Source organism: Dama dama, chromosome 23 (assembly GCF_033118175.1).
Source record: "Dama dama isolate Ldn47 chromosome 23, ASM3311817v1, whole genome shotgun sequence".
Taxonomy (NCBI): domain Eukaryota; kingdom Metazoa; phylum Chordata; class Mammalia; order Artiodactyla; family Cervidae; genus Dama; species Dama dama.
The window spans coordinates 30,515,363-30,531,153 of record NC_083703.1 but is presented as its reverse complement, the minus strand read 5'-3'; the positions used below and the strand labels follow the sequence as shown (position 1 = coordinate 30,531,153).

The 15,791-nt window shown below is 41.8% G+C and overlaps 1 protein-coding gene across 2 annotated transcripts in view; it reads left to right on the top strand.

The window, feature by feature from the left end:
* The window catches only part of NMT2 (N-myristoyltransferase 2), a 57,082-nt gene that overhangs the window by 27,843 nt on the left and 13,448 nt on the right, over positions 1-15,791 (top strand). For both annotated transcript variants that reach the window (XM_061126277.1, XM_061126278.1), the window contains exons 3-8: positions 3,857-3,998; positions 6,787-6,905; positions 7,002-7,093; positions 7,217-7,333; positions 8,684-8,854; positions 10,415-10,523. In XM_061126277.1, the coding sequence (XP_060982260.1) occupies positions 3,857-3,998; positions 6,787-6,905; positions 7,002-7,093; positions 7,217-7,333; positions 8,684-8,854; positions 10,415-10,523 (750 nt within the window). The remainder of the gene's footprint in view (positions 1-3,856; positions 3,999-6,786; positions 6,906-7,001; positions 7,094-7,216; positions 7,334-8,683; positions 8,855-10,414; positions 10,524-15,791) is intronic.

Sequence of the window (15,791 nt, the reverse complement as noted above, 5' to 3'; positions counted from 1 at the left end):
GTCATAGTCAGACCGTCTTTATCACGTGGTTTTTATGCTGTAAAGCAGTGTATACATGGCAGTTGTTATGGTCACGCAAGTTTTGTGGGCTCTAAATGTCTTTCTTGCACAAAGTTTACATCATGTGACAGTGGGGGAGCCTGGCAGGTGGTTTTGTTGTTGTTATTATCAGTTTTACACACAAGGACCAGGAATCACCGAGAAGGAAAGTTACCTGCCCCAATTTTTCCCTGACTGCTTTTGTGGGGTGAGAAGAAAGTCTCCATCGATAGATTTTCAATCTGGTTCTCAGATAATAAATAGTCTATCCACAGTTATAAGTTCCAAGATAACTCATAGAAGCTGGCAAGATATCTTTTTTATTTCTCAAGGTTGCTTCATCAGATAAATGTAGTGTTACTTACATGCATTCGTGACTATCTCCTTATTCCTTCTGTCTTCACCACCAGCCGCTGCCAGTCCCCGTACCCCTGGTGATTTGGGGTCCTTTCCCTCCCTCTGGTGACTTAGAAGAAGCTACATAATGGGAATTTGGGATTAGCAGATGCAAATTCTTACGTATAGGATGGATAAACAACAAGGGGTTTCCCTGATAGCTTAGTTGGTAAAGAATCCGCCTGCAATGCAGGAAACCCTGGTTCGATTCCTGGGTCGGGAAGATCCGCTGGAGAAGGGATAGGCTACCCACTCCAGTATTCTGGCCTGGAGAATAGGCTACCCACTCCAGTATTCCTGGGCTTCCTTTGGCTCAGCTGGTAAAGAATCTGCCTGCAATGCCGGAGACCTGGGTTTGATCCCTGGGCTAGGAACATCCCCTGGAGAAGAGAAAGGCTATCCACTCCATTGTTCTGGCCTGGAGAATTCCATGGATGGTATAATAGTCCATGGGGTTACAAAGAGCCGGACATGACTGATCAACTTTCACTTTCTTTCACAAACAACAAAGCCCTACTGTATAGCATAGGAAAGTATATTCAACATTCTGTGACAAACCATAATGGAAAAGAATATGAAAAAGAATACATCTGTGTATAACCGAGTCACTTTGGGGCACAGCAGATTTTAACACAGCATTGTAAATCAACTCTACTTCAAAAAAGTTTTTTTAATTAAAAATAAAGTGAGTGGATGAGTAGAATTTTAAGGAAAAGGAACCAGGCAAGGCAGGAGGAACTGCTAGCATGATGTCGTAGAGAGATTCTTTCTTTTTTAGTGAAGTCAAAATTGTTTTAATGTGGGCTTTTCACTGCGTCTTAAAAACTGGGGCTCCTTTCCCCTAAACTGATGCCAGCTCAACATAAAACCATCAATGACTTTTAGAGATTCTTTAGTTTCAAGAATATTGTGGTTTACACTCAAGAACCAAAATAAAATGATATTTGGGTTCTTATACACTTCATGGTGATTAAAGACTTGGACATTTTTTCCACGGTATTAAATTGGAAACTAGTGGGCAAGGAGTACAGTTCGGTGTTTAGTATTTCCCACGGAGCAGGTAAGGAGAAAGAGAGGCATGTCTGACTCTTACATTGGAAATACAATAGTGGGAGACTAATGTAGGATCCTTACCCAGTCTCACCTTTCTAAACACTCCATTTGGTGCTGTTCCGGAAGGTGATTGGATAGGTTTAAGAATTTACCATAGCTGAGTTTACTGCTCTGTCACCGTGGATTTGAAAGGTGCACTTACCTGAATCTACTTTAAGAGCATCATCTGTAAAAACATTGAATCACTGTGTTGTACACCTGAAGCTAATATAATATTATAAATCAACTAGACTCATTTAAAAGAGAGCATTGAATAGTGAGCATTGGGATATAGCTACTTCATGAATGGTGATTTTATATAAAGACTGCTGGTCAGCCTGCTTAGGCAGAAACCACTCTGAGGGTTTCTTCGTGGAGACGGAGTACCATCACTGGCTTCTTTGAAACAAAGATGCTGATGCATGTTTGTTATGAAAGAGTTGGAGTTTGGTATATTCATGTTAGAGGATTTAACTCAAATAGCAGCAAAGAATTACTATGGCAAATTCAGTGCAGACACTGTAGATATATTTTTGTAAGACTAGGTTCTACTTGGCCTATTGTAACATAAATGGATGCATGTTCAAGCATTATTAGCTTAAATATACTGTCCTCTTACTTTCTTTGTAAGTTATAAGTCTCTTCATTGTGTTGTTGGGGGCTCAGATGGATGTAAAATCATTTGGCCAGAAATCTGTTACTTTTGTGTTGGAGGCTCAAATGAGACCCAAAAAGAGCCGTCTAAAACTACAATAAGTCAGAACAACAATATAACTTTGTTAAATTAGTATGTGTAATTGAGGTATGAACCTGATGATTTAGACCTCAATCAAAATATAAGATAAAACAGCTTACAAAATCTGTGGTAGTCCTGGGTGATGCTGTTAGACTTCCAAGTGGAGATATCAAGACTTTTACCTCCTCCTAGTTTGACTCCAGCACTTTGTTTCTTGGAATCATTTTAGGAGCAAGAATCTTAAGGGAACCTGGTGAGTCAAACTACCATAGGACGGTCTGTATTAAATATTTTTTACTGGGGCTTCCCTGGTGGCTCAGATGGTAAAGAATATGGCTGGAATGCAGGAGACTCGGGTTTGATCCCTGGTTCGGGACGATCCCCCTGAAGAAGAGAATGGCTACCCACTCCAGTATTCTTGCCTGGAGAATTCTATGGATAGAGGAGGCTGGTGGGCTACAATCGACGGGATCACAAAGAGTTGGACACAACTGAGCAACTAAGACTTTCACACTGAGTCAAACAAGTCAGCTTCCCAGATAAAAAGATTTGCTCCAGGTCACAGACTTCAGATTCAGAGACGCCTTCTAACCACTTCTGAACGCACAGTGAAGAGCGTTCTTTGTATGGCATCAAAATTCTAAAACCCATCAGTAATTTTGCATGTTGAGAAAACCTCACCAATTTCCATATTCAGTCTTATGTCCCACTCTCATTTCAAGTATAGTCTTATTTTCTAAGTATTACATAATTTGAGGGATTTTCCAGAAAAAAAAAAAAAAAAAAGAACTAAGGAATCTTCAGAAATGACAGAAATATTGGTTTTAAGGAAGGAACTTTAGTTTTTAAAGGCATTGTCAATTTTATAGACTGAGGATGTGCTTTACTAAAAAGGAAGGTTATTGACTACACTTGGGTTGGGGTGAACAGGCTATGGTTGCAAAAGGTTCTGAATTCGTGGAGGAAACTGCACATCCTCATTGAAGTATTTGTCTCTGGAGGAGCGTCAGAATTAGGAGAGGGTGGGGTGTGGTCCAGGATAAGGCATCCTTTGAGAGTTCTTTCTTGATGAATTTCCTTCTCCACCCAGCACTAAGTTCAGGGTTCTCTCTTTCTTTTTATGAACTAAAATTTGCCTTGTCCACCTCGTTTCCATTCTAGAAGTTACTTCTTTTGTCCCCACATTGCTCCTGTCAAGCATTAACTCCAGGGGCTGACTGGCTGCTCTATGATGCTCACGTTTGCATTGCATGGCAGCCCTTTCTGCTGCTCCACGCACATGAGTAATTAACCGTGAGGACCATTTGCAGATGGTTGGGAAACTGAAGCAAACATTGGTTTGATTTACTAGAGATTTTCCAGACTGTCAGAGCCCCATTAAAACTGTAGGACTGTTGTTGCCTTTATCCTGTACCTTTGCTTATATTTTAATACATTAGCATACTTGAGCCCAGGGTCCACGCTTAGAGGAGGATCATGCGTTTTTCCAACGAACGCTGTAGTCTCCGAGGCAGGCGTGCATGTACCTGCCCTGGGTTTGGGAGCGGCGGCAGCTTCCTCATGCTCTGTGCCTGTGTGTCTTTGCTATTGTAGAATTCCATCCCAATGCAGAAGTTGCAGGACATCCAGAGGGCAATGGAGCTGTTGTCTGCGTGCCAGGGCCCCGCCAGGAATGCTGATGAGGCTGCCAAACACAGGTTCCAGTTTTGGGACACACAGCCGGTGCCCAAACTCAGTAAGCTTTTCTCCCTTTTCCCTCTGAAAACAAAGCTGGGTTAACAACAAACAAAAAAAACACAAAAAGAGACTTGATTTCACTTATATGATTTGTTTCAGACCACAGATTCTGAGTCATATTTTTCCTATTAAAATAAATATTGAGTGATGACATTGGCTTTTAGTAACAACAATTATAATATAACTCCTGTGCCGACAAAAAAATCTAGTGTCCCCACACTTCAAATATTAGTGTATTAAGTATATATATATATATATATATATATATATATATATATATATACACACACACACACACACACATAAAGAGGAGTCTCCTCCACTGCCAGTGTTTTGATTCCAATCTTCATGGAGTGGTTTTTCCTTCTACATAAATTTTTAGCAATCTCACACCTCAGTTATCCCAGAAGACACAGGAAATTTGCCTGTTAAATCTTACTGAAATAGAAAATTTTGCTCTGTTTAACAGTAGGATTCTGAACAGTCACCCATGGTGTTAATGATTACCAATGTGATAACACTCCAGTATAAGTGAATCGGGACACCTTGTGAAGGCCTTCGTAAGTGCTGTGGGTCATGTCAGAACTTCATTACTAGTCCTCTTCCCACAGTGCCAGGCCTGCTCCATCATATTTCACTTAAACTTCTACCACTTAAGTTTCTGTAAACATAATTCCATTGTTACCCTTTCACATTATGCCAAAAAAAAAAAAAAAAATTGGCCAAAAAGTTCATTCAGCGTTTTCCATACCATCTTGTGGAAAGACCGGAATGAACTTTTTGGCCAACCCAACAGATGCTCTAAATACCATAAAAATGTTTATCAGTGTATTATAGGCTCAACCTGTTGCTTTGACTTATGTTTATATAAAGATAGATCATTGTATCATTTCTATATATTTCTTCAATGATAGTTCCAGATTCAAAATTCAATATATAATATTTAATGTATAATATATAATATTTAATATAAGGGGTTCATTGCCATCCCAAAGTCTTACTAGCCAAGTTATGTACAGATGGCCAGTTTCATCAGTTATAAAGCAGGGAACAATTGTCCTCCATGCCATCAAATCATGGATTTCAAACTTTTTAAAAGGGACTGTTCCTTTCCCACCCACGCCCGCCCCACGCAGCTGCAAAAGCAAGAGCTTCACAGCGTGAACAGAAGAAGAAAGCAATGATCTTCGCTTGATTTTAAGTCTCTAGAAATTATTTGGTGAGGAAGGAAGACCCTCTAGAATGAATTTACTGGATTTTAAATGACACTGAATTAAGTGACCATTGGCTAAAGGGAATGAAGGTTTATTGGTCTGAATGTATTGGGTTTGGCTAAATGCTGCTGGTGGCTTTTGGGTCATGGCTCAGGGGAGAAGGAAGTCTCTTTAGCCGGCACCCACCCCAGTGCACCACTGCTCTGCTCACCTCATTTTAGCCCCTCCCCTAAATCCTTGCCTGGTTCTCGGGTTCCTAGAACATTCTCTATGCACCTCAGTTAAGGCAGAGACAGGTTAATGGCCGAAGAGGGAACCTGAGGTTGGGGAGAAAGTTTGAAAGTCAGGGAGACTATCTCATCATCTCTCTCCAGAGCCCTATTCCAGTTCAGTCAAACACACCCTGCTGTTTGGAGCTGCTTGAATGGGGTGAGCCCCTGGTGTTGTATACATCAGCCAAGCCCTAAGTTCAACTCCCCAGGGACCCCAAGGGGGCAGCTGGGCACCTGGCCACTGGGGCTGACCTGAGGGAGCCTGAGGTACTCACGTGGGGGTGAGCTACCGACTGGAGATAAGATGAATCTGCAAAGTCAGGGATTAGGAGGAGAGAAAAGAAACCCTTTAGGGTGGGTGCAAACTCTGTGACTTCCTCCTGTTAAAAGGTCTCTGATGGTAAGAACTGTACCTGAAGGTCATTTATTCAGCAGATGTCTGTTGAGTGTCTGTAGTAGATGCCAGGCACTGGGACGCAGACACGGGAGACAGTAGAGGGAAAGCAGCGTAAACGGGGAGCAGGTAGGGAGGACATACTCCACGTAGGAAGAGCTTTCGTTGAGGATGCTATGAGGAAGTGATGTGTAACATATCTGAAGAAGCAGCAGTGGCCGGCCATGTGAAAGGCAGGGGACAGCCTTCTGAGCAAAGGCCCAGCCCTAGGGAGGTCGGTGAGGCAGATGTGCTGAGGCTGGCCAGACAGGCAGCAGGCCACGGGCAAGGGTCTGGATTTTATCCCAGCCACACTGGGAGGTTCCAGAGGAGGGACTGGAAAAGGGCACCTTTGTGGAAATCGGTGGAGACACGGATGGCTTGAGCTGTGCTGCCAGCGGCCCAGACAGAAGGAAACAGTCCTGAACTGAATTTTGGATTGTGCTGGGAGGGGTCAGAGGTCACTGCAGCCCTTGCCCCCTGTTTGTTGAGAAACAGAGTTAAAAAGAAAACGTCTCTAAGACTGTCATAGCAAACCTACGTTGTCGGCAGTTTTGCTGTATGATTAGTCTCTAGTCTGAGGCTTTGGATTGAGGAATCACTATTGTTTTCTTGTGTCCAGTTTGCCATCGGATGACGAGTAATTTCCCCTGTAATTGTTCAGATAGCAGTTACTCTCCACCTCCACGTAACTACCCTACTTCCCTCTAGAGGTAGCTGAAACGGTACAGTATTTTTAAGGATTATGTGAAACTCAGTAGCCCTAAAGCATGCTTTTGTTTCCCGTAACTGACCATTTGGGGTCATCGGAATACTTTGTAATTAAATCGTCTTTTTGTTTTTTTTTCTCTTTCTCTCTGTGTCTAGATGAAGTAATAACGTCTCATGGCGCAATTGAAGCTGATAAAGAAAACGTGCGTCAGGAACCATACTCACTGCCGCAGGGTTTTATGTGGGACACTTTAGACTTGGGTAACGCCGAAGTGGTGAGTAAAACCTTAGACCTCGGTCCCCGTGTTGGTGTGGGTTGCTTCTGCGTCGGTCCCTAGCGTCACAGGGGGACGCATGTTTGGTCTCAATAGCTCCGGGAGCTGTACACCTTGCTGAATGAGAATTACGTCGAGGATGATGACAACATGTTCCGGTTTGACTATTCACCCGAGTTCCTGCTGTGGTGAGTCTCGTGGCTGCCAGTGCCTGGTGGGGATGCGACTGCAGTGGGGTTGGGCCGTCTATCTCTGTCCCTGTTTTCTTGGACACTCAGCGCACCCATTTTCCTCGCCTGTGTTGACTTCAGGGCTCTGCGTCCCCCAGGCTGGCTCCTTCAGTGGCACTGTGGCGTCAGGGTGTCTTCAAACAAAAAACTGGTGGGATTCATCAGTGCCATCCCCGCAAACATTCGGATCTATGACAGGTACGTGGTGAAGCTTGTCCCTTGTTGGTTTTGACGTATTGCTTCTCCAAGAATTGTGGTTAGAATAGGCTTTTGTTTTTCCCAGTGTCTAGCCTATTTATTTATTTTATTGGAATATAATTGCTTTACAGTGTTCTGTTAGTTTCTGCTGTACAACAACATGAATGAGCCATATGTATACAGATCCCCCATCCCACCTCTGTAGGTCGTCACAGGACGATTCCACATATGGTGTTAATATACAGTATTTGTTTTTCCCTTTCTGACTTACTTCACTCTGTATGACAGGCTCTAGTTTCATCCACATCTCTACAAATGGCTTTTTAAAATGACTGAGTATATGTTGTTGATGGTAGGGGAGGTTGTGCATGTGGGGAGGGCAGAGGTACATGGGAACTCAGTTTTGCTGTGAACCTAAAACTGCTCTAAAAAATAAAGGTTGTGAATTTATTTTAAAAGGTTGTGAACAATAACCAAAAAAAGACAGCTATATTTTTCTCGATCTTTCTCTGCTTCTCAGTCTCATACATGCACACACAGGTTATGTATGTATGTACATAGTAGAAAAAACAAAGATATAAATAGGTACTTCAGATTTGTTTCTGGGGAGGAAATTACCTGAAGGATTTTTTTTTAAGTCTTTTTATCCATAGGATATGTGTGTTCCATTTTTGCCCTGGGTCTCCAGCCTAAAGAGTCAAAGATAGAGCTATGAAATGCGAAGATTTAGTGCATAGGTCTCTTCACATTTCAGTATACTGGGTGAGCTTATTTACTGCTGAAACGCATCTGATCTCAAGGAATATTTTGTGCCAAATGAAATGCCTGTGTATCTGGAACCAGAGCAGCGCATGGACTTTGAAGCTCTAGAAGATTTATTGTTGCTCAGAAAAGTACCAGCTCTGGCCTTATCAAGGTGCTTCCCAGGGATCCCAGAGATTGCATTATACTCCAAAGCAGTGTCTTATTAGATTCTGCATCTGGGTGACCCAGTTTCTGCTATAGTTGTATACATTACAGGAAAAATGGATATAGAAGCTTTGAGGCACAGCTGATCCAGTTTCTAAACTGAAAACTTTAGAATAGACCCAAGTTCTCAGATTTCTTTAGAACAAGAGGGTTTGCATCTCCACAGCCTAGAGTTTATGATCATTTTGGTGGGGGCATGTGGGGAATAGTGTGTCAATCTGAATTTGTGAAATATCTAAATGGTAGAATATTTTACTTAAATACTGTGTTAAGGGAGACCTTTCAGTTTCTTATTCTTTGAAATGGTATAGGTGTTACCTTGTTTTTTAAAAATGTTCTCCTCTTACATTGGCTCTACTTTTCAACACCTTTCTTTCTTAGTGTGAAGAAGATGGTCGAAATCAACTTTCTTTGTGTTCATAAGAAATTGAGATCAAAACGGGTAGCCCCCGTGTTGATTCGAGAAATAACCAGAAGAGTGAACCTGGAAGGGATTTTCCAGGCTGTTTATACTGCCGGAGTGGTTCTTCCAAAGCCAGTGGCCACATGCAGGTATTGGCATCACACCTTTATCTTGCACATCACCTTTGCCTAATGCTTCAAGCCTCCTTGCCATGTTGCTACAAGTATTATTCTCCACCCTTGTAACCTGGAAGGATTTTGGCTGACCCATGATGATGATGTTGGTTGGTAGCAGAGATGGAGATACAACCAAGAACCACTAGCCCAGTATTCTTGCGGTAAACCCCACAGCCACATGTATATGAATGATGCTGCGTGTCCGTTTCTGTGTCTCTTCATTTGAAAGGCTAGTTGCTGCCTTGGGAAACCCAGGGCATCAGTTATCGGGAGATATCCCTGTAGTACCATTTTCTTTGCTTCTCGAACACTCAGTGTTGTACCAGTGCTGCCAGGAACCACTCCAAAAGCTGATAAGCATCTAGCCAGAAAGCCTGAACATACTTGTCTGCTATGAGTGAAAAGAAGGCTATAGCTCTGTTCTTACTACTTGATTATTTCACCTGCTCTTTTCAAGCTTTCAAAAGTTAATCCAGTAAGAAAAGCATATATCAGATTTTCACTTGACTAACCTGTTTTTAGAGTATCAGAAAGAGTCTGTGTCCCTCTACTTTTTTTTTTTGTTTGTTTTTTGTATCTTTTGGCTGCACTGCGCAGCCTCTGGGGTCTTCATTCCCCAACCAGGGATTGAAACCTCACCCCCTACATTTTCAGTGCAGAATCTTAACCACTGGATTGACAGGGAAGTCCTTCCCTCTCTGTTTTTGCATGCGGGTATGCATGCCTGCTCAGTCGTGTCCAACCCATTGCTACTTTATGGATCACAACCTGCCAGACTCCTCAGTCCATAGGATTATCCAGACTGGAGTGAGTTGCCATTTCCTCCTCCAGGAGATCTTCCCAACTCAGGGACTGAACCTAAGTCTCCTGCATCTCCTGCATTAGCCAGCAGAGTCTTTACCACTGAGCCACCTGGGAAGCCACTCCTATTTTTATTGACTCAAATCAGATAAACTTCAGGAAAAAAAACTTAAGAATGTAAAAGACAAACCTGTAAAATGCCTCTCTCCTATTAAATTATTCATAAATAAACAGAATAAATAAGACTTCACAGGTGTATTTTAATATAATCTGCAATCACTCATTCCAGTACCTAAGCCAGAATCATTTGAGAAATTCAAACTCATTTCTCAAAAAGTTGTTTTCTTCCATGTGCATTATATAAATGTGAAGGCTACTAACTTAAGGGAGTATTTTCATGTTTTTAAAGTTCTTGGTTTGCCTTCTTAGAATCTGTGATGGTCATTCAATACTTACAAACTGAACATTGTCAATATTTTTCCTGCAATTTTAAGATTTCTCTCTATTAAAAGAGATGGAACGTTACCAATGTCAAAGGAGCATAACTGGAACATCATTTCGAGGTAAAAAATGACAGATAAAATAATGACATAGGCAGAGGGCCAGGACCTAGCGCTGCACCAGGCCCTACATGATGTTTGTTCAATACTCCTGTAACAGCTGAGCCGAGACAAAGTGAAAACTTGGAGAGTTAGGAATCAATCAGACCTTAAAGCCTGTATTGCATTTCAGATACTGGCATCGATCACTAAACCCCAGAAAACTGGTAGAAGTGAAATTTTCTCATCTGAGTAGAAATATGACTTTGCAGAGAACCATGAAGCTGTACAGACTTCCAGACGTAAGTAAGAAGGACTTGCTGTTTCTTGAAGCTGTTAACAACTGAAATTTTTAACGTAGAAAAGAATTATTTGCAGGAAGCTAAAAACTGGTTCATGTGTCTGTGACTATGAAGCTAAAAAGGTTTCAGAGAACTTCAGGGCCAGGAAAAAGGAGGAGAGTTCATTTGGAAATACCAGGTTTTTTTTTTTTTTTTTTTTTTAAGGCTTTTAAAAGGTCTTCAGTTTGGGATTGGATGGGGTTGAACTCCAGACTTGTAGGTTTTTAAATTTTGAGCACTTATATTCTATTTAGGAAGAGGGAAGAAAAGTTCCAGCTTCTGATGGTTTCTTAGCACGTGGAATTAAGGAATAAGGTTTAAAAGAGACACCCGGGGAGAGGAAATAATGTCTTATTAAATTAGCATTGTTTTAAACTAGAAACTTCCCAGTGTGAAAAGTTGTCCCTTAATAAGGGAAGCTTTAAATGTGCTTACCAGTTTTGGCTTTTATTTGGGGCTTAGATGGTAAATGAGTTCTCTGTCACTCCATAACAAACTACCACAAAAGTAAAAGCTAAAACCAACACATGTGCTATCTCTTGGGTTCTGTGGGTCAGGAATCAAGGTACAGCTTAGCTGAGGTCTTTGCTTCAGGGTTTCTTGGGAAGCTGTCATCAAGGCATCAGCCAGGGTTAGGGTCTCATCTGAAAACTGGACTAGGGATGGATCCGCTTTCAAGCTCATGTGGCTGTTGGAAGCCTTGAGTTCCTGGTGGGCAGCTGGACTGGGGTCCTCCGTTCCTTGCTGGCTGTCAGCCTGAGGCTGCTTCAGCTCCTTGTCGGTGGGGGTTCTCTGAAGGGCAGATCACGATACACAGCAGCTTATTTCATCAAAGTCGATATGAGGAGAGTCTACAGAGAGCATCTGCTAGCAAATGGAAATTAGAACCCTGTGTAGTCAATTCACAAATGAAATCACTGCTGCCATATGTCATTGGTCCCACCCACACTCAAGATACGTGGATGGTGTGGGTGTGAACTCCAGTGAAGGTGGGCAGGCATCACTGGGGCCATCTTGGAATCTGTCCGCCACAGATGGGATCTGTAGTGTGAAGTTTTGATTTCATCTGAGCTGTTCTTTGTTTTGGGTTGTAGTAGGTACTTCAGCTCACCTGAGGGATTCACATAGAGTGTAGCCATGTTCCTCTAAACAAGGCGAGGAGGGATTTCCTCTGTGGAGGGTGTGGCCAACTCCAGCTCCTTTTGCCTTGGACCAGTTGTATGTTTACCAGATACACGTGATCAGTGGCTGCAGAGATTGAAGTCTTTCTTTCATTGACAGAATCAACGAATTTCTGACTTAGGCAAAATTTCACAAGGAGACGTGGAGATGAAGGAAACCAGGTGTTCCGGGGCTTCACACGTGGCAGAGGGACCAGAAGGCACGGTCTCCCTTCTGTCTAAGCTGCAGTTGCAGACAGTGGGGCTTAAACTCGTGAACTCACTGCCTGTCTGTGAGGCCAAGGACAGAGGGAGGAACATAGAGGGAAATAAAAAGTGCAGGTGACATAACAACGGAGGGTCCATGTGTCCTGGGAAAGGAGGACCAGGGCCCCTCAAGCTGGGGTGACAGACATGAAGCTAAGGATATGGAGACTCTGGAAAATGCCCTGAGGGGTCACACCATCGTTATGACCATCAGGATTTACTGATCAACTAGAAGTAATTTCTGCTAATGGCCAAGTCCCAGAGACACTGAGAAGGGTGGGGTCCCATAGGGACACAAATGGCTGTAAGAAAAAAGGGCACTGGAGGGGCATAGCGCACGGCTGAGACAAGACACAGCTGATGCTCAGCGTCCTCCTGGCCCAGTGTCACGATGCTTTGCTATCTACGAGTTAAAATAAGAACTTGAAGCAAGCCTCCTTTTCCCACTAGGGGCGAATGCTATTCTACCTTGGTCTCCCCTGATTTCAGTTTCTTGAACCTAACTCTATTTAGCTTGTGTGTAAGGAAGGCACTTCCTTGTCTGTATAGTCACCTGAAGTGGAATGACGCATAAGGAAATTTAGTAGCTGTCATTGATTTATCGGGGATGATTAGAGTTCGAGGTGCTGAAAGTTATTTTTGACTTGGCTTTGTCCATTGGCCTCTGTATTCTTGCACAAGCATCCATCAACTCACAGGTAACCAAGTTTTGAAAAGTTGGTGATAAATTGCTGGTCGGACAATGGTGGTGAAAGCAGACTATGGCAATTTGGTTGCAGTTAACTTGGTTACAGAAGAGCATGCCTCTTCCAGCCATGGTGCTGTGGTGACTGCCTTTTTTCTTCCAAGCTGAGAAAGTGCTGTCACGTATATTAGCATATTCTCCCAACCACCTTCTGAATTTGGTGGTATTACCCCATTGTACAGATGCAAAGTCTGAGGCTTGTGAAGGTTCTCCAAACAGCTCTTATTGGCTTGTTCTAGCCTCCTTCACTCTTTTTAAGTCATAGGGAAGGAAAGAAAACTAAAGAGTAAATTAATTAAAAAAGAGAGAGAGAGAAGGTAGAAGAGATGCAAGTAGAGACATTGAAAAATTGGAAGGTGCCACCAGCAGCAACTTTGGTGTTGGGCTCCTGGCTTAGAAACTGGATGAGGCAGCAACAGCCAGACCACCTCCTTCTCTCCCAGGGCCAGACAGTCACATCATTTGAGAACATTTTTGTATTATGAAGTGTAGAGATGAGCCTTACTGAACACAACTTTTTTGTTCAGCCTCATTTTCTCATTTGTTGTAACCATTTCAGCTCACCGTGCCAGCTTTATGTGTTGATCATAGACTTATACACGTTAACATTGATTATGGCTGACGTTATGCCAAACAGTTAATATCTGTAACCTCATTTATTATTCACACGATCAGAGGGGGCAGGTCATTGTCCCCAGTCACAGAAGAGAATGTTGAGACACAGATTGATTTGCTCAGAGTCTTTCAGTCAGGACAGAACCATCCCTACCAGCTCATGTCATTAGCTACCATTACCAACGAGACTAAGATTTTCCCTAGAGGAACAGTTTCCTGCCCTTTCAATGTTGGTTGTTGTTTTTTTTTTTTTATTGGAGTATAGTTGCTTTACAGTGAATGTCAGTTTGTTTTTAATTTGGTGTTGAGAATTTCCAAACAGTGTTGGACTTTTTTTTTTTTTTTTTGGTCAGTGCTTTTCAAGGTGAAGGAATTTTTTTTTTTAATGTGGGCCATTTTTTTGGTCTTTATTAAATTTGTTACAATATTGGTTTTTTTTTTTTTTTTTTTTTTTTTTACTGTTTTATTTTTTGACCCCAAGGCATGTGGGATTTTAGCTCCCAGATCAGGGATGAAACCTGCACCCCCTAAGGGCATTGGAAGCTCAGAGTATTAACCACCGGACCTCCAGGGAAGTCCCAAGGTAAAGAAATTTGTAGTAGATAAAAAGCAGGAGTCAGGTTACTCTCCCAGCATCTTTACATTGTGTTGCAAGACGTGTACGCGTATGAAGCCATGCTAAAACACAGATATTCTTGGTTTAGTAATTGTAGGTTTTTTTGTTTTTTTTAGTGTGTAATGTCCTACTGCTCCTTCTTAAATCAAAAAAAAAAAAATCCATAATCAAGGCTTACATCTCTACTCTGGAATCTTGGCTCCAAATCAGTTACACCACATAGCTTGATGGAGAACAGCACTGCTTCTGTTTTTTAATAGGGCTCTGAGCTTGATTTCCTTATATACTTAAAAGCAAATTTTATGCAGATTTCAGTGTATGGAGAGTCCGATGGGTAATGCATATTAGTTCGATCATGGTAAAGTAGCTCTGATTCAGAAATAGAGTTTGCTTATGAAATTTAAGGTTTTCTCAGTTAAGTTACTGGAAATTTTTTTTTGCTTTTTATTGAAATTTCAGAAAACATTGCCATCTGACTCTTTCAGATTATGCCAAAGCTTAAACTTTTACCTAGGCATGACATTTCCTTCCACCTCTTCCTGAAAACAACAGTTATTATATAAAATAGAATTATTTTTTTGGCCACACTATGCAGTTTGCAGTATCTCAGTTCCCTGATCAGGGATTAAACACAGGCCACAGCAGTGAAAGCCCAGAATCCTAACCACTAGGCCACCAGGGAACCCCCTAGAATATAATTTTATGTATTAAAATTTGTGTCATGCTTCAGTAGATTTCCTGGAGAGGATGTGACTTTATGATGTTAGAAAGAAACAAGCTTAGGTTCTGAGATACATAAGCCATTGTTGATCAGCAAAAGCATATATTCTTCCCCTGTTTCTAGGACCTTTTATGTTTCATAATTGGATGTAGTCTGATGTTGCCTTCTGCTTTAACTTAGCTCCTGTAAAAACTTGTTTGAAGTGCTTGAAAACTGCCAAGTTTATATACTTTCTCACTGCACATTTGCCAAAATAACTGTTTCACTGAGTCCTCCTTATCTAAATTCTATTACCCATTTTCCTGACCTTCAGAGACTGAGGTAGCAGTTCTCAAAGCGTGGTCCAGAGACCCCAGGAACTTCCCAGAACACTTTGGGGGTGCCTGTGAAGTCAGTTTTTTAGAATAATACAAAAATAATTTGTATCTTTCATTATCTTACAAGTGTACTGTGCAGTCTTCCAGAGGTTAAATGGAATGTGAGCTTATATATTCTTTGGCTTTAAAATTTCGAATTTAATTTCTAATACAATAAATACAGATAAATATAATCCACATATCAGATATGCAGATGACACCACCCTTATGGCAGAAAGTGAAGAAGAACTAAAGAGCCTCTTGATTAAAGTGAAAGAGGAGAGTGAAAAAGTTGGCTTAAAGCACAACATTCAGAAAACTAAGATCATGATACTTGGTCCCATCAGTTCATGGCAAATAGATGGGGAAACAGTGGACACAGGGGCTGACTTTATTTTTCTGGACTCCAAAATCACTGCAGATGGTGACTGCAGCCATGAAATTAAAAGACGCTTGCTCCTTGGAAGGAAAGTTATGATCAACCTAGATAGCATATTAAAAAGCAGAGACATTACTTTGCCAACAAAGGTCCATCTAGTCAAGGCTATGGTTTTTCCAGTGGTCATGTATGGATGTGAGTTGGACCATAAAGAAGCTGAGCACAAAAAATTGATGCTTTTGAACTGTGGTGTTGGAGAAGACTCTTGAGAGTCCCTTGGACTGCAAGGAGATCCAACCAGTCCATCCTAAAGGAGATCAATCCTGGGTGTTCATTGGAGGGACTGATGTTGAAGCTGAAACTCCATACT